Source organism: Paroedura picta, chromosome 2 (genome assembly GCF_049243985.1).
Source record: "Paroedura picta isolate Pp20150507F chromosome 2, Ppicta_v3.0, whole genome shotgun sequence".
Taxonomy (NCBI): domain Eukaryota; kingdom Metazoa; phylum Chordata; class Lepidosauria; order Squamata; family Gekkonidae; genus Paroedura; species Paroedura picta.
In genome coordinates this window covers 41,800,504-41,819,015 of record NC_135370.1, presented here as the reverse complement: position 1 = coordinate 41,819,015, position 18,512 = coordinate 41,800,504, and the positions used below count along the sequence as shown (strand labels likewise).

At 46.0% G+C, this 18,512-nt stretch overlaps 1 protein-coding gene across 7 annotated transcripts in view; it reads right to left on the bottom strand.

Moving 5' to 3' along the window:
• KCNH7 (potassium voltage-gated channel subfamily H member 7) overlaps positions 1–18,512 on the bottom strand; it is a 372,812-nt gene that overhangs the window by 97,856 nt on the left and 256,444 nt on the right. For 4 of the 7 annotated variants that reach the window (XR_013228058.1, XM_077319889.1, XM_077319890.1 and 1 more), the window contains 4 exons: positions 17,098–17,526; positions 13,813–13,833; positions 12,712–12,735; positions 9,620–9,834 (listed from right to left, as the gene is read on the bottom strand). Coding sequence is in view for 6 of the 7 variants with exons in the window: in XM_077319889.1 (XP_077176004.1) it covers positions 9,620–9,834; positions 12,712–12,735; positions 13,813–13,833; positions 17,098–17,526 (689 nt within the window). In the remaining variant the exon portion in view is untranslated. The remainder of the gene's footprint in view (positions 1–9,619; positions 9,835–12,711; positions 12,736–13,812; positions 13,834–17,097; positions 17,527–18,512) is intronic. The other 3 variants (XM_077319893.1, XM_077319892.1, XM_077319895.1) reach the window with 3 other exon arrangements.

The following is an 18,512-nucleotide window of genomic DNA, read 5'->3' as shown; positions in this document are numbered from 1 at the left end:
CGTTAACATTAATGCAATCCATTTTGGAACAATATTTTACTGTGGAATCCTTTTATTTAGCTATATATGCTTACCTAGTCAGTGTGATTTGAGTGGCTGTTTTCTGTTAGCCAAGGCACTGATGTACAAGTCAAGGTTTGTGACAGACACTCTTAAAATGCCATGAAGATGTTTGTCTGTAAGCCTTGACCTACTCTTCAATTTCACAATTTTCATCTTGGAAAAGGTTTGTTTACAGATATATGTGGTGCCAAAGACTGTGAACATGCCTGCGGCAAATTTCTTTAGGTTGATAAATATATCAGGTAGGCCAGAATAGACTATTTTCTTTGTAAATGTCTCTGAGAAGCAAGGCCAGAAGTCAGAGCAACCAGCTCTTGTTGGGGAAGGAAAAATGCTTTTGATTGCAGCAGCAACCCCACCAGTAACTTTGGAAGCCACTTGCTTTGATGGGTGAAGCCTCTAGAAATGTTCAGTAAACAAAACACTTTATATCCTTTTTTTGCAAAAATTCCAGGCCTTTTACTGTCCTTTTCCCGCTTTTTGCAAAAGCAAACCTGATATCTCCTGTACCCATTCATGCAGCAACTTTCCTTTCCTGGGTGGAGTTAAAAAGCTGAGTGGTGTGGGTGCCTGAGCTTTGCTGGCCGGCAAAGCACCTAGAATGGCCAAAATGCTATTATGGAGGATAAGCACAAGAGGGGGCTGGCAGGAGGAACCATGGAGATCAAAACAAACAATGTTGCTACTGTCTTTTTTGCAAGAAAGGGACAGGATGAATAACTGTAGATGGTGCCTCTTGAGGCAGGAAGAACAGTATGGGTCTGAGGGAATATGCCCTGAGGGTGATAGCAGCAGATGAGCAGGTCGGAGGGCCGCACAGGAAGAGGTTGGGGGCTGCATGCAATTTGGGGACCTCAGGTTGGGGACCACTGGTCTATGTTGTATGTAAGCTCTATGCATTTCACTGGGAACAGAATTTTATACAAACCGAAACATAAGCTGACATCATCGTATGCTGTAAGAATTCCTGGCACCTTGCAGAGCATTCTGAATTTCATTTTAAACACCAAGAGTTTTAGAGGTTCCTTACAGGTCAAACTAACCCAAACTGATTCTGCCCGAGTTTATATAAACATATACATCATTTAGGTATCAAAAGTAGATCTAACGTTTTAATAGGTCCACTCTAATATGGAATAACTAGTAAATCCGAACAATAAATTTGAGTATTAAATTATCTCAGCACCACTTAGATGGGGAGCAACTGGATGACATTATCATCATCATAATTCATAAAAGTAGGTTTGGTAAACAGTAAAATGATTTCCCTATAGCACTAGGTTAAATAACCAGAGATATTGTACCCAGTCTGGAGAAGAGTTAACAGTGGTGTCCTGTGCAGAAATGCAACCTTCTAAGCTGGATGGCTTTAGTGAACTCTGGAGGGTGCAGCTGTGCTTAGAATGGTGCAGTGGTTAAGAGCGGCAGTCTATTTATTTATTTATTATATTTATATTTATATACCACCCTCCCTTGAAGCTCAGTTTCTAATCTGGCGAGCCAAGTTTGATTCCCTGCTCCTGCACAGGAAGGCAGCTGGGTGACCTTGGGCTCATCACAGTCCTGATAGTGCTGTTCTGACCGAGCTAGTCCTGTCAGAGCTCTTTCAGCCCCACCTACCTCACAAGGTGTCTGTTGTGGGGAGAGGAAGGGAAGGCGACTGGAAGCCGTGTTGAGACTCCTTCGGGCGCTGAAAACCAACTTCTTCTTCTTCTTCTTCGATTGTAAATCCAATTGAAACTTCCCTGAATATTAACTTTTGTGGATAGTCCAGGTTGTGTGGCTGTGCTCTGGTTGCCTTCGACAATTCCCTGAAAAATCTCCTTATTTTTGGAGGCTGGACCAAAATTATCTGACTCTGAGTAAGAATAGGAGAGTGACTACTGTTAGGTGACGTAGGCTTTCTTTGACTTTTGCACTCTTGGAAGGAGCTTTCCGTGAGGATGAGCTCCGTCTGTTGCTCGCTGCAAGCATGAATTCAACAGGGTCACACGCTTTCAAACAGATCTTTAAGCTTTGGTGACATGTCTGCCTCTTATCGGCCTAATCACAGACATAAAATCAACAGCAAAGCTTGTGGGGAAAGGAGAGGGACTTGTAAACGTCTGGTCTGTGATCTCTCATGTTTTCCCCATTTCCGATAAGAGAACGTTTCCCGCTGCTTTTCTGTGGAGCCATCACAGGCCAATAAAAATGCTGTCCGCCAATAAACCAAACTCGAGGATCTGGGAAAGGACCCGGTTTCTAGCTGCTGTGATGTCAATGATTTTCCGAGCACTTGAGGCGCTCCGTATGAGCTTTGCTTGAAGTTTTCTTAGCCGCTTTCTGACAGCTGGATCTGAAGGAAGAGTGGGCAGCCCGGCTTTCTTGTCAGTGTTAGCGGCTTCTTCCTCGTTTCCTTGACACGCCTGCCGTTCAAAATTCATCCAAATTGACAGGGCCATTTCCCACCCGATACAAAAATCCCAAAGCCGCGTCTGAACAGACACGCGACTTAATTAGGAAATTATAACGAAGGCCTTGGCAACTTGCCTAGGATTCCTAGGGCTCATTTGCACCCATCCCCCACTTAACCAAGACACCTCTGATCACCTCAGGCCACAGCTGGGACAAGGGCAAGGGACGTGAGGCGCTTACCACAGGAATAAGTGGCTCAGAAAAAGCTCACCATGACAACAATAAACTCTGTGTTATTATTACTATTATAGTTGTTATTGATGTAGGGGTATTTTCGGGGGGGGGGTCTTTATTACTTGGCCCATAGACCAGCACGATATTTATGTACTTACCTTTTGAACAAAATAACTGCTATGAATATATAGAAGGCTCCATTTTATATTCTTGCCTGGGGCCCAAAATTAAAAATAATGAACTGGGAGGGGTGGGTCCCAGTGAAGAAACAAATATAGACTAATACAGACGCACTGGGAAACCAATATGGCAATGAAATATCCAAACTGGACGTATATAGAGTCGTCTCTCTTCAGTTTCAGTAATTCTTTTATTCTTGTTTCACACAAGTCCCGACGCGTTTCGCCTACAGCTTTTTCAAGGGACGTTTTTCATATTTAAGGACCAACTTATTAAGGAATCTCTTGACAGAGTATAAGGTCATACAACAGCTAAACTTAGCTGAAGCGCCACAAGAATAAAAGAATTACTGAAACGGAAGAGAGATGACTCTATATAAGTCCAATTTGGATATTTAATTGCCATATTGGTTTCCCAGTGTGTCTGTATTATTCTATAGGTAAAGGTAAAGGTATCCCCAGTGCAAGCACCGGGTCATGTCTGAGCCTTGGGGTGACGCCCTCTAGCGTTTTCATGGCAGACTCAATACGGGGTGGTTTGCCAGTGCCTTCCCCAGTCATTACCGTTTACCCCCCAGCAAGCAAGCTGGGTACTCATTTTACCGACCTCGGAAGGATGGAAGGCTGAGTCAATCTTGAGCCAGCTGCTGGGATTGAACTCCCAGCCTCATGGGCAAAGCTTTCAGACGGCTGCCTTACCACTCTGCGCCACAAGAGGCTCTTTATTCTATATTGGGGCCCAAAATTAGCAGGTTATGGCTCTGCCTCAGGTGCTGCCATGGGAATGTTAGGTTTCACCAGAATTGATGAAAACTGGAAATTATAGGCAGGATCCAAGCCAAGGATGACCTCTTTGGACTATGTAGCCTTTGTAAGTAATGAGATCATGGATTTTGCCCCTGTAAGCTCACATTTCGTGTCTTCTCCTGACAAGCCTTGTAATTTCTTGTAATCCGTGATTCAGTTCACTGGTTATGGAAATGACTGCATCCAACTGAGCCTGGCATTGTACTTAATTTTGTCCCCTTAAATAGCATCCTCATATGCCTAATTGTGTCAAGGGCATGCAAATATTTAGTACTGTCTGTCGCTATTCCAAAACATACTCCATTTCATGCATCGCGTCATTTCAGCTAGGACTAGCATTTCAAACATAGGTCTCCCAGAACCTAGTCCAAAACAGAAGAAGAGTTTGGTTTTTGTGCTCTGCTTTTTACTACTTGAAGGAGACTCAAAGTGGCTTACAATTGCCTTTCCTTCCTCCCCTCACAACAGACACCCTGACTGTTCCTGCATTGGAAGCTTCAATGCCAGGCTGCAGGCTGGAGTTTGAGACGGGGCAGGTTGCCCCACCTCTTCCTGCTCCTGCATGGGCATTTGGCCCAGTGCACCTTGTCTGCCCTGGATTTGTGCTCCCACACAGGAGCTGGGGCGGTGAAATTCCCAGTGCATAAACGGTCTCTATGAGTATGTGAGGCTGAGAGAACTCTGAAAGAACCATCAATGGCCCAAGGTCACCCAGCTGGCTGCATGTGGAGGGGTGGGGATTCAAACCCAGTTCTCCAGATTAGGGGCTGTCACTCTTAGCCACTCTACCAAGCTGGCTCTTTATACCAGTGGTCCCCAACCTGCGGTCCGCGGCCCGGTGCCGGGCCGCGAAGGCTAGGGCACCGGGCTGCAGTTCCCTCTCCCCACCCCCCCGCAGTAAAAAACTTCCTAGGCCGCAAGCTTGCGGCCCGGGAAGCTTCTTACTGCAGGAGGGGGGGAGAGGGAATCAGGGCCGCGCTGTGCATCGCGCATGCATGGCCCGGCCGCGCATGCGCACATGCGCGCTGCACGGCCGAAATCGCGCATGCGCGGCACTTTCATGCATGCGCGAAAGTGCCGCGCATGCATGATTCCGGCTGCGTAGCACGCATGCGTGCTGCGCGGCCGCACATGCGTGCTGCGCGGCCACGCATGCGTGCTGCGCGGGTGGGGGAGTTGCCCTGCCGGTCCCCAGCCGAAAAAAGGTTGGGGACCACTGCTTTATACCACACTATACTGTGTATACTATTCATTCATTCATTCATTCATTCATTCATTCATTCATTCATTCATTCATTCATTCATTCATTCCACAGACATATTTTCTGTTGCAGCACCTTGTTTTTGTTCATGATTTCCTGTTTTATGGATCCTTTTCATGCTGCTTAGGTGCAATGGCTTGATCTTAATGGCTTGTTTGGTGTTTTTCCATTAGAGAAGAAGAGCTGGGTTTTTTTTTTTAAAGACTCCTCTTTTCACTACGCGAAGGAGTCCAAAAGCAGCTTACAAACACCATTCCCTTCCTCTTCCACAACACACACCCTGTGAGGTTGGTGGGGCTGAGAGAGCTCTGAGAGAACTGATCTGCGATAACAGCCCTAAGAGAACTGTGACTAGCCCAAGGTCCCCTAGCTAGCTGTATGTAGAGGAGTGGGGAAACAAACCCAGTTCTCCAGATTAGAGGTCATTGCTCTTAACCACTAGACCATGCTGACTAGCTTGAGTAGGACTCTGGAGACATAGAAATGTTCCAAATAAAGAAATAAATCAGGCAGGTGAATTACTGTAAATAAGTATCTTGGAGGACAGCCTAATGTGTTCTCATATGACAGACAGGGCATTTCCACACATCGTTAAAAATACTGTTACATCAGCTCAGAGGTAGTCAAACTGCAGCCCTCCAGATGTCCATGGACTACAATTCCCATGAGCCCCTGCCAGCAAATGCTGGCAGGGGCTCATGGGAATTGTAGTCCATGGACATCTGGAGAGCCGTAGTTTGAATAGCCCAGCTGAATGGAGTAGGGCTAAACATTATTGTGTCTTCTGGCCACTCCTCACCTCTTTGCTGTCTCACTCTTGTCTGCCACCTTTTTGCGCTTCTCACCCTCCACAAGTGCTGCTGGGAATAGCGGAAGAGAGCAACGGGCTTTATACGTGACTCTCTTCTGCATCAATCCTGGCAACCAATCCCCTTTCTCCATGTTTTAAAGGGCCCGCAAAGCCCACTATTTTTTTTTAATTCAATACTTCTCAGTTGAAACGTCTATGCATCTAATCATAGATGCACAGTGCTTTTTGAATGCCACCCCTTATGGAATCAAGAGTCTTGATACTTTAAAAAAATAATCTCATTCCTGATTTTTGGGGGGAGAACTTTAGATAGGCTTGCTTTCTGTGGGAGAGAATAATTTCTGCCATCGCCTGCACGTTCGTCCACGTATTCGTTGCTGCAGGCTGTTCTTAATTTTTAAAAATCACTTCCTGTCCCCCAAAAGAAGGGAGAGGGAGGTGGGTGCGAGGGCGGGACACTGGAGGTGGAGGCAGCGCTTCTTCCCTTCCATATATTTCTTTTAAAGGCTTCATGCGTGTTGCTCTCCTGTAGCTCGTGCCTTTTAGGTTGGGGAATCCACTTTATGCGATTCCCCAACTAGTGCTTTAAAATGGAGGATGTAGAGAGCAGTTTGCTGCCTGGACGCTGGATGTTGCCGACGTCATGTGGAGTGGCCAGAATATAACAACTACATGGGCGTTTCACTACATTTAACGGGTGCGGAATTGCCCACATTGATTGATTATGACAGTGTTCAAATACTTTTCCAGGGCAAACTGTTTCCCAGAAACTGATGAACAGTCAGTATGGGCTTAGAGAAGCATCACTGATTTGAGGATTGCATCACTGATAAGAAGAAGAGAAGCTTTTGTTTTTTTGTACCCCACTTTTTACTACCTGGAGTTCCCAGGTAGGTTACAAACACCTTTCCGTTCCTCTGCCCACAACAGACATCTTGTGAGGTAGGTGGGACTGAGAGAGCTCTAATAGAACTGTGACTGGCCCAAGGTCACCCAGCTGACTGCATGTGGAGGAGGACTGGAGAATAAAACCTGGTTCTCCAGATTAGAAGCTGCAGCTCTTAACAACTACACCATGTTGGCTGGGCAGCTCCCATCTACATTAAGTATTCTGTTAGTCGGCTGGAACAGTTCGATTCGGGTCCCATATCACTCTAGTAACTTAGAAGATATTTAGGATTAAGGCTTTCAAGATTCAAAGTTACCTTTATTAGATGTTAGCTGGTTGCAGTTCTTCAGGACATTATTGTAACTTGACACTAATATTTATGTCATTTAGAGATGTCAATAGCTGTCAGTGTTTTCCTCAGAACTGCCTGAGCCCTATCCCACTGTCCAAACCTTTCACTTGCTGTGTCTAAAACGACAGCTGACATTATGTATAAAAGAGAGAAGGGGGAAACTCCCTGATAGCTTTTTGGTACGGAATTGTGGGAAACGGTGGAGTAAAATACAGCGTTAAGACTATAACTGGTCTTATGCAATCCTCTGCCGCTTACTCCCTTCCTCTGGAACATGGGGAAAACACCGCTATACAGGGCTTTAGGAAGATGACTGAGATACTATGAAATGCTTTGGCCACTCAGGAAACTTATTACACAAATGCAAAGTATTGTAAACAAAACAGACATTGAATGCATCTAATAATAAAGACTAAGTTGTGGGGTTTGTTTTTGTGGAGGGGGTTCTTTGGATCTCCACTCACTGTTCTTTTGCAGTTCTTGGGTCAGCTGTCCTTATTCAAGTAATTATGAACTTCACTGAGCAGGGATCAACAGCCTTTGGCTGTAATTGGCCCCAGCACCAATATTTTGCACCCCACTAGTCCCCATGCAAGGGGAGAAGACACTCTACTTATTGATGTGCGGAATAGAGGCATCGTTATTGCAGAGATCTTTGGAGCTATCTTATATTGCATCTGGACTGACTCAGAAGCTCTACACTTCCTGTACACTGCTTTCAAGAGAGAGCCCTGGGCTTTAAATATCATGACTGGGGGGGGGGGGGATGCTAATCCCTCTCCATTTCCTCCTCTTCAAGAATTGGACAACTGTAAACATACAGAAGTGAAAGGGATCCCTAGATGCAAGACTCATTCTGAATATTTACATTTGTTTCGTGGCTATATGTTGCCCTTTACCTAGAAAACAGGATTTTTATTAAAGGCATTCAGCTGCCCTTGAGATTTACCAGTTAGTCTCCACATTTTTTCCCATGGGATATCATAACTATCATAACCATTTGTAAATGGACTCAACAGTCCCACCATTTTTGTCACAGAAACAAAAAAAATCTAGTATAGTTCACACATTTAGCACATAGAGGATGAGTGTATTCGCAACAGGGCATCTGAAAGTAATTGTAAAATAAAACCTGCCGGCTGGTATATTCAAAGTAACCCTTATCTAGAATACAGTACTTATTTATAGATATACTAGTAGGAAAGCCCGTTGTGTGCTATAATGCAACAGGCACTAGCTCTTGGTTTGGTGTGGGTTTAGTGCCTCAGGTAGAAGCTGGCAATTCTAAGAGGAGGTCTCTCCTTGTACAGCAGTCCCGATCTATGCAGGGTCATGCACACCTAGGAAATGTGGAATTCCAGAACATGAATGTAGACCTATCTGACAACCTTACCTTCTCTCTGCAATGTTTTATGGACCTGAAATAGACCAGGGTGTGCTATGTGGCTGGCTGGGTGGCTGCAGAGGCATTATAAACTTTTAAGGTCCAAACCTCCAGAAATATTTCCAACCCAGGATTAGCCAACTTCTGGGTGGAGCCTGGAGATCGCCTGAAACTACGGCTCATCTCTAGACCATAAAGATCAACTCCCCAGGCAAAAATTTTAATGACTGCAGCCCCTTCCCTTTCTACCCACTCCAGCCCCATCATTGGCCATTGGGGTGCAGGTTGACATAAGCCATTGAGAAATCCCTGAAACATTCTCTAGGCTTTGAAACCCCAGAAGCAACATAATTGTGTAGAATATGGTTGGGAAGCACAGCTACATACACATCCACCTGGGGCCCCTCCCCTTTCCTCCAGGTCCGTCATAGGCCATTTTGGGAGGTGAGGGCAAGTCAACATGATCATATATGGTCACATCACCCAATAAATGTTTAACAAATTTTTAAAAATACATTGAAAATTAATTAACTCCACCAATTAAGGAAACCCTTCCAGGGCAATTGAGAAACCCCAAGGTTTCACAAAACCCTGGTTGAGAAGCCCTGCCATATATATTCATATCACACAATAATCTTTTTTATAAATTAAAAAAATAATCATCTCCCACCCAATCATAAAACCCTTCCAGGGCCATCGAGAAACCCCATGGTTTCCTGAAACCCCTGTTGGGAAAGCCTATCCTAGAGATAAAAGATGCCCTAGAGCAGTGGTCCCCAACGACCTGGCCGCAGCCCGGTGCCGGGCCGCAAAGGCCCCGGCACCGGGCTGCAGCTCCCTCTCCCCGCCCCCCCCCCGAGTGAGAAACTTCCCAGGCCACAAGCAAATTGGCCGCCAAAGCAGCCCATTAGCTTGCGGCCCGGCAAGCTTCTTTTTGCATGGGGGGGGGGAGGGAAGCGCAGCTGCCAGTGCAAACGCGCATGCACGGCAGGTCCGCGCATGCACGTTTTTGCCATGTGCGGCTGCAAATGCGCATGCATGGGCTGCCGTGCATGTGCGGCGGCCGGATCGCCCTCCCCCCCACCAGTCCGCAGCCTAAAAAAGGTTGTGGACCACTGCCCTAGAGTAAGAATGAAGCAAGTGGCACCATTTCTGCTTAGGGATATACAATGAAAAGAGAAAATAATAAATATGCATTTTATGGAGCCAATCTAAACAATACAGCCAAAGAAAGTTCCTACCTGTGTAACTTTCTCAGTGACATTGTGTGTTCTGTCTTTCACTTTGGGTGCAATAATTGTTTTCTCTGAAGAGGGAGGTGATGAACTTTTTTTTTCACTTTTGATATCAGAAAAGTTCAGGGTGAGTTGGGGGATCTTGTTGATGGTAGTGTATTTGTTGAGATTTGAATCTGATGTAGATCCTAATAGGCTTGACTTGATATGATTGAACGGACCTAAATAAAATAAGGAGGAGGGGGAAACATGAGTATTGCTGCATAATGTCATGATGAGGATTCAAGAAGATATCAGTGAACTCAAGAAAGGAAACATGTCTTTTGATACCTGCATTTGGTAGACTTGTTGGCCAGAATTTGTCATTTTTCCGTTGTAGAACCTACCAACATTGGTACAGCTGACTCTTTCCTAGCATGCAAGGTGCCCTTATCTTTTTATATGAACTAACACAGACCCACTTTGACGTATTTTATATTATTACATGCTTCTGTCATATGATTGTTTGTTTTTCAATTTATACCCTGCCCTTCCTGGCACACCGGCTTGGGGCGGCTTCCAACATTATTTCATAAAAACATATATAATAGGTACAAATACATACCATGAAACTTTAAAACCATCATCATAAAAATCAATCATGCCAGCTGTATAGGCAATGTAATCCATTTAAGCATGTCTCAGGTTTTCAGAGAAGGGATGTCCATACAGAGGGAGCCCAGACTATGTTTGGTTGACGCCTTTCACCAAATGCCTGGTGAAAGAGCTCTGTCTTACAGGCCCTGCAGAATTGACTCAGGGCCCTTAGCTCTTCCAGGAGCTCATTCCTCCAGGTCGGGGTCATGACTGATAAGGGCTTGGCCCCGGTTGAGGCCAGACATACTTCTTTTGGACCAGGGATCACTAGTTTGTTCATATTGGACGATCTTAGTGTCCTTTGGGGGGCAGGGATACCCAATTTCGACTTTATTCTGAGATTGGTTGAGGCCAGTGCCCCCATAGTAGATCAGACCCCCCCTTCCCTCTTAGGGTTATGTTTATGGTGATTCTTACTCCCTCCTTGGGTTATGAGTTGGGTGGTATAATGTCGCCGCCGTTTGGATTGGTTGGGTTAGGTTGGGTTGTTCGGCTTTTTAAGAAGATTTTATTGTATTAGGGGGTTTTATGGGGGGTTTATTGTTGTGACCCGCCACGAGCCTTGTGGGAGTGGCGGGCTATAAGTCGAATAAATAAATAAACAAACAAACAAATAAATAAAAAAATTGTAAAGCTGAAGGAGGTCTTTGGTCAATCACCGTCACATCCTTGTCTTCTTAGCAACTGGGTTATAAGGACAAAAGAAAGGGGAACTAGAAACAAGAGGAATATTACATTCTTTCATCCCCAGGGAGTAAAACTAATGAACACAATGTAGATTAATCTAATGAACACAATGTAGAAAGAGCAAATCCAAGCTCAGATCCCCTCTCAACGTCGTGGACAACAAAGGATGTCCTTGGCCAATCACTGTGACTCAGAAACGATGGGTCCCTTTTTGTGACAGCACTGCTTGTACTACAACCTAACAAAGGGGAGCATTCGCCAGCACTCTCAGTCTGCCAGCTAGATGCCTCAAGCAAATGACAATACTCTTGGATCTTTCCCATCGCCTTCTTGTCAAGGTAAGAGGGATCCATGACCATAAGCAGACGGCAGTTCACAGGATCCAAACCCACTGGGCCAGATCCAAAGGTCTCATCCCACCAGTGTAATGCCAGTTAAACTGGAACAGCCCTTTCATTGGCAGAGGAGGGGAGGCTGGTTCTTGCCCATTTCCCTCTCACAGTACAGACCCCCACTTGTCTCTCCCACCAGTCCTGTGAGGACAGTGGGAAGCTTAGCCAGCTTGGCGTAGTGGTTCAGAGTGGCAGCTTCTAATTTGGTGAGCTGGGTTTGATTCCCCGCTCCTCCACATGCAGCCAGCTGGGTGACCTTGGGCTAGTCACAGTCCTGATAGAGCTATTCTCACCGAGCTCTCTTAGCTCCACCTACCACACAGGTTGCCTGTTGCGGGGAGAGGAAGGGAAGGTGATTGCAAGCTACTTTGAGACACCTTCTAGTAGAGAAAAGTGGCATATAAGAACCAAGTTTCCTTCTTCTTAGTGGGCTGCTGTAGGAATGGGGATGTAGAACATGATGAAGAAGAACAGGAGATAGGCTTTATACCCTGCTTTTCACTGCCCAAAGGAGTCTCAAAGTGGTTTACTACCCTCTTCCCTTCCTCTCCCTACAACAGACACCCTCTGAGGTAGGTGCATCTGAGAGAGCTCTGAGAGAACGGCTTGGTGGGATGAGCTCTACCAGGACTGTGATTAGCCTAAGGTCACCCAGCTGGCTACATGTGGAAGAGTGGGGAATCAAACCCAACTCTCCAGATTAGAGGTCGCTACTCTTAACTGCTATACCATGCTCGCTTTCCAGAAAGTTCTCTTTGTAAGATTAATTCCATTGGGGTTAGTTTGGATCCAGCCCACTGGCTTTTAATTTACTTGCACGTAGTGAAGGTCTGTTTCAACCCAAAATAATGGTCTTAACACAAACAAAATGCACAGTATCAAACACTTGTAACCACCATCAAATTCACTTATGCAACGTTATGCACTTACAAAAATTCACCACACTATATCTAAACCACTGCTAACGTACATAGAAAGCGAATGTTTGAACATGATAAATCACTCTATTGAGGCACTGCTGATGGACTTTTGCTCATGCAATCCATGCAGTTCAGCTAGGAGACAGTTCACCAAAGGCACAAACTTTCTGCGACATGCATGAAATCATACAGAGGACCAGAACTGAGGAAACCCTTCCTCACTGCTCCCGCCCTTCCAATTAGAATATAAACGTGATGGTAAGGAATTCAATTTAGCAAAGGCTTCGGTTAGGACGAATCAATGAAATGTAACAAATTGGAATCAAATTCCATGTACGCATACAAAAGATGGCCTTTTTAAGATGCCTTGTAACATAGGTGGTTAAGGATTTTCTCTCTCTCTTTGGCATGAAATGAAATCCATGCATGCACATTTGAAGACTACAGTAAGCTGAAGCCATACCCCCTGCCATCCAGGAGCGTGAAACTGGTTTTAAGGAGACAAAAGAGGGATTAAGTGAAGAGTGCCACATGGGTCAAGAGGATTATTAAATTGTTCTTCATGTGTGAACTGCAATGCTGAAACAGGTTTAAAATGCCTCGTCGGTAGGATGGTTCATTAAGAACACAGTTTGTGAGTCTTCCCCCCCCCCCCCCATCTCTTAGAAGCTTCTGTAGTTCTTTGGCTTGCAGAGGAACTGCGGTATCCACAGTTAAACCAGGGCCTAGTCTGCACACAATAGATAATGCACTTTCAATGTACTTTCAAAGTTGATTTTCCTGTTCCGCACAGGAAAATCCAGCTGCCAAAGCACATTGAAAGTGCATTATCCTAAGTGTGTGGAATGGGCCCAGGTCTCATCCATGAGGGCCCCAACCAACCAAAGCCAAGCGCTGTTATTCCTCATTGATTTCAAAGAACCACAGTTGACGGTCTGCTTATCCTTGCCACTGAAATCAATGGAAATTCTAAGGATTGGACCCAAAGGTTTTGGGGGAATGCAACATTTTGGGGGAATGCAGTGGGCATTAGTGGGATGCGGAAGGCCGGGCAATTCCATTCCATTGGCGGAAGGCATGGTCCGGAGCACTGTAGCCCACAGCAGCCCAGTGAGCACTCCAGAATGCTGCTCTTAGGTGAGGGGAGACTTCCAGGACCAGAATGAAGAACTGGGGGTGGGGTGGGGGGACGCTGCAGTTACAATGCAGAATCAGCAAAAATGGCCTTCCCTTCAGTGGCGGGAAACAGTTCTTAGATGTAACCCCCAGCTGTGAACCAAACCATGCCAGCCGTTGTCGAAACAAACTGCGGATTCACTGCTCAGCCATTCCTTGACAGCTTCTTCGGACTGGCGTCTTATTGCTGTTATATAGTGAGAGCAAAAAAAAAAAAAAAGCCTGCTAACAAAATAATTAAAGAGAAAAGCCTCTGCAGTGTGCCCAGCTCCCTAGAGATCAGCATGAGAATGTTGCATGGGGACATTTCATACAGCAGGCAAGTTCACATGCCAAAAAAGGGTGGCTTGGGAAGTACCGGAAAAGACATCTGATATAGTTACATTACCTTTGAGATTGCGACCATTGTCTGAGATTCAGCAGAACAAAGAAAAGACAGAAGAAAATAAAAACAAAAACAAAACAAAATAAACTCGGCATTCAAAGAACCCCCTGAATTATTTGAAAAGAAAAACAACAACAACTCTATATATTTATTTAAATTATCACCCCACAAAATGCTGAACGATTCAATGTTTATCTTGTGGAACTCGCTCAGCTCAACTGACTGCTGGTACAATCCGGCTAAATTTACAGTAACTTTCTAAGAACGCTGTCCTGGGAGTAAGCCCCACTGGATGAAATGCAACTGACTTCCAAGGAGGCACGTTTAGGATCGTTCCCTTCAGAACATATATCAGCCCAGCCACAATCGTGTCATTCATCTCATATAGTTCCAATAAACTGTGCTTACTTTTTACCTGTTAACTTAATTTAAGCACAGGTGCTTGGGAATGTCTTAAACAGAGATTTACTTCCAAGGAAACATGCTGAGGATTACTAAAGTAACATTTATTTCAGTGAGAAACCCAGAGATTGGCTTGAACAGGAATCATGGATGTTTTCTGAATTCTCCGTCCCACTCCAGCACTCCCTTCTGACCTCGGAAAACTAGTTTTCCCTTTCTCCTTGCTTTTCTTTATCCCCCTACAGTAGCGGTCCCCAACCTTTCTCAGGTCAGGGACCGCCTCCGGAGTGAGGGAAGAGCCGACGGCCCGGGTGCTGCGAAAACGCGCACGCGCAATTGCCGCCAGATGGCGCTAATGCGCATGCGCTGCAACTGCGCGTGCGCGTTTTTGCCACTAGGGGCGCTAACGCGCATGCACGGCAACAGCGCGCATGCGTGTTTGCGTCACCGCCATGCCGGCGGCTGTGCCTGCCTCTTCCCTTCCTTCTTGCTGCTGGCGGGGGAAGGCAGGCGTGGCTGGCGGCGGCCCGGTACCGTGGCCTTTGCGGCCCGCCACCTGGCCGAGGACCGGGGGTTGATGACCCCTGCCCTACAGCATACTAGGTCATTAGGCTGCAATGAAGAGGGAATTTCCCTTCTTTTCTCATCAGGTGATGGGAGAGAGTCATTTTGTCTATTCCCCTCTCTCCATGGCTTCCCCCCAGTGGTGAAGGTAAAGGTAAAGGTATCCCCTGTGCAAGCACCTGGTCATGTCTGACCCTTGGGGTGAAGCCCTCCAGCATTTTCATGCCAGACTCAATATAGGGTGGCCTCGCCAGTGCCTTCCCCAGTCATTACTGTTTTACCCCCCAGCAGCAATCTGAGTACTGAGGATGGGAGGATGAGTCAACCTTGAGCCAGCTGCTGGGATCGAACTCCCAGCCTCATGGTCAGAGCTTCAGACAGCATTTTGGCTGCTTACCACTCTGCGCCACAAGAGACACCCCCCCAGTGGTAGGAGCTGCCAATTTCAGCATGAAAAGGGAGAGGAAAGCAGGGAAGACCCACCACTACCAGTGCTTTCCGCTGATGGATTACTGGATCCTATCTTGTAGGACTGAGAAATATGATCTTGGGCTAGGCCGCACCCTATTCGTTGCATGTGAGCATTCTGATAAAAGAATAATGCACTAAATAATTTAGGGATGCCTTCCAAGCTGAATGTCCAGCTCTTCCGGTGTAAACTATGATTTTTCAGCAATATGTTTCCAAAACAAAAACACTTACAACTTAAGTTACAACTTAAAACTAGTTAAAAATTAAATTATAAACTTCCTGTTTTAAGGCTTGAAGCCTGTGGATTATGTGGCTAACAATTCTTGTCTAACTTTCATAGGGCTTTCCAATTCTTAATGTTGAAAATTGGTGGTGTTCACTCTTAATCTAGATTATTTTACAGGCTACTAACAAAAGCCTAAACACAATAGCTGACGTCTTGCATAACCCTTCCTAGACTTCTTTCACAGTCTCTTCTATAGAACCACCACACTGCTCCTAAACCATCAAAGTTCAGAAGGGTTTGGCGAATTTGATGCAAGAGCAGCTTAAAAGTGTCAATGGGGAAACATTCCGTGCACATATCAGAAAGAACAATTTCCTTCAAAACAGTTTACACATTTATTATTTACTGTAATATCTCCTGGTTCCCCAACGGACTCAAGTCTGTTTACAGAGTGTTCCTAGAAGCTCTCTTATACAAAACCAGACCCAGACTTGCTTTGCTTCGGCAAGGTAGCTATGTCATGTGACTTTGGATCTATTCCAGGCACTAATCAGGGCTTGCTGTCTCCCAGTCACTTTCTGAATCTTAAAAACCACCAGCAGGTTAGGTGGAATCAGCTTTTTAATACAACCTATTTAAAAAAATCCCTCAAAGGCCCACCTTCCACTTGTACAGGTGCAGATCACAGCTCTGCACCACAATGATGTGTCCAGTATTGGGACCAATGATTACTGACTCCACCAGCTTCACCTCCAGCTCTCGGAGTAAATGCAATAAAAGCAACGGGAGTGAACAAGTAGGGAAAGCTGTGCCATGTCTTTCAGTGAATCCCAGGAACCCTTTCAAGTATCCACTTACATATTCATCACTCTATCCCCACACTTGGATTCTGCTAAAAAGAGGGAGGGGTATTTTTGCTGATTCCTCCTTTCTGCTGCAGACCACATACAGCTCCTGGGTTTGTCACCGCCCTCAAAACTCCCAGCACTTGGGAGTATTTTGGGCTGCAATCAGAGGGGGAAGGTAATCAAATCCTGCTCAATGGGCACCTCTTCTGACAATAGAAATTCTTTAAAGGATACAACCAAGAACCTCTCTGCCTTGTAGGTCACAGCAGGCCCCCATCCTCCCCTCCCATTTGCTGGAGGTGTCACCCAACAGATACTCAGCTCTGGAATAAGAATCGTAGCCCATGCCACACACATGGGATAATGCCCTTTCAGTGTGCTTTTGCAGCTGAATTTGCCTATGTGGGCCTGAAAATCTACTTTGACAATGCATTGAAAGCGCATTATCTGACCCGTGTGGAATGAGCCCTTGCGTTTCCTGCCCCCTTTGGTGTTGTGCCCCTCAAGCTTGTCAAATGAACTGCAGGAGACATTCCAACCTGAGCCAGTTAAGTAGCTGAATCCCAGCTATTTTGTCTTTGGGGACAGTCCTGTAAATCAGGGGTAGTCAACCTGTGGCCCTCCAGATGTTCATGGACTACAATTCCCATGAGCCCCTGGGGATTGTAGTCCATGGACACCTGGAGGACCACAGGTCGACTACCCCTGCTGTAAATCGCCATTAGCCGTCGTCACGGTTTCTCATTGGGAGGCAAAGATACTGATTTCCGACTGTACCTTCACTTGCGTGCCGGTCTCGAAACACATTATTGGGCTGGATGTTAAATCCTTCTATGTTGTGTACCGAAGAGGCTCTCCTTATACTGCAGACGCTTTCCTTGGACGGAGTGTGGGTTAGGGCACTACTAGAATGCAGCATGTCCGCGTACAGCCGGTCCCACTGCCGCTTGGGTGATGAATGGTCAAGAGGTCCCGATATATTCACCAGGGGAGAACACGTGCTTGGCTGGATGAGCGCCTTGGTGTCATCCGCTTCTGAGGGGCTGCAGCTTTCTTTCGTGGGGGACTTAAAGTGCTTCATGGCCATGGAGTCGTCGCTGCGCTTGGAAGAATCCACTATGACTGCGTCGGGATCCTCCTGCGGCAAGGACTGCTTCCGGTACGACAAAAGGCTCAGCCCGGGAAGCTTGAAGCCAAAAAGTCTGCCTACATTTTTTAAAAAGAGAGAGAGGTTAAGAAAAATATCATCTTCCAGATGAGGGGGAAAGGCTAGCTTTTGTTGTCTCTTGTGATTCTCACTGGGCATATTAGCAACAAGACGCTGGCGAGAAGACCTGGCGAAGGGCCTCTGTGGTTAAATAAAGCCATGCATCCCTGGGGGGCAAAACACTGCACAGGATTGGTATATTCTGCACCCGGAAAGTGGTAATACTGATTGTGTGTTTGGTAACTCCTTGGTTATTTTGCTTTTACGAAAAGCTTTATTAGAAGCACACACTGAACGGCAAGAAAGCGGAAGCAGATAAGGAAATAGATTTTTCCAATCCACATGAATATTTTCCTTTCCATTTATATCCTGGTTTGGTACACATGAGGGGTGTCTTTGCAGTTTTAAATGCTCTATGAACACAAGAGAAGAAGGAGGAGGAGTTTTTATATGCCACTTTTCTCTACCTGAAGGAGGCTCAAAGCAGCTTACAGTCGCCTTCCCTTTCCTCTCCCCACAACAGACACCCTGTGAGGTAGGTGAGGCTGAGAGAGCTCTGGTATCACCAGCTGGCTGCATGTGGGGGAGTGCAGAATCGAACCCGGCTTGCCAGATTAGAAGTCTGCACTCCTAACCACTACACCAACAAGCAGAGGGACTGCCTCTCTGAGTATGACCCCTGAAGAGCATTGTGCTCTGCAAATCCCAACTTACTGGGAGTCCCATAAGTCTAAGGCACTTAAAGGAACCCAGATCCCTTGAACTGCCTGGGACTCAGACTGGGAGAGCCAACTTGGTGTAGTGGTAAATAGCACCAGGTTTGATTCCCCACACCTCCCCCACATGCAGCCAGGTGGGTGACCCGAGCAGTAATAGCAGGGCTCTCTCAGCCTGCCTAACTCACAGGGGGAGAGGCAGGAGAGGAAAGGTAAGGTGATTGGAAGGTGCTTTGAGACTCCTTCTAGTAGAGAAAAGAGGCATATAA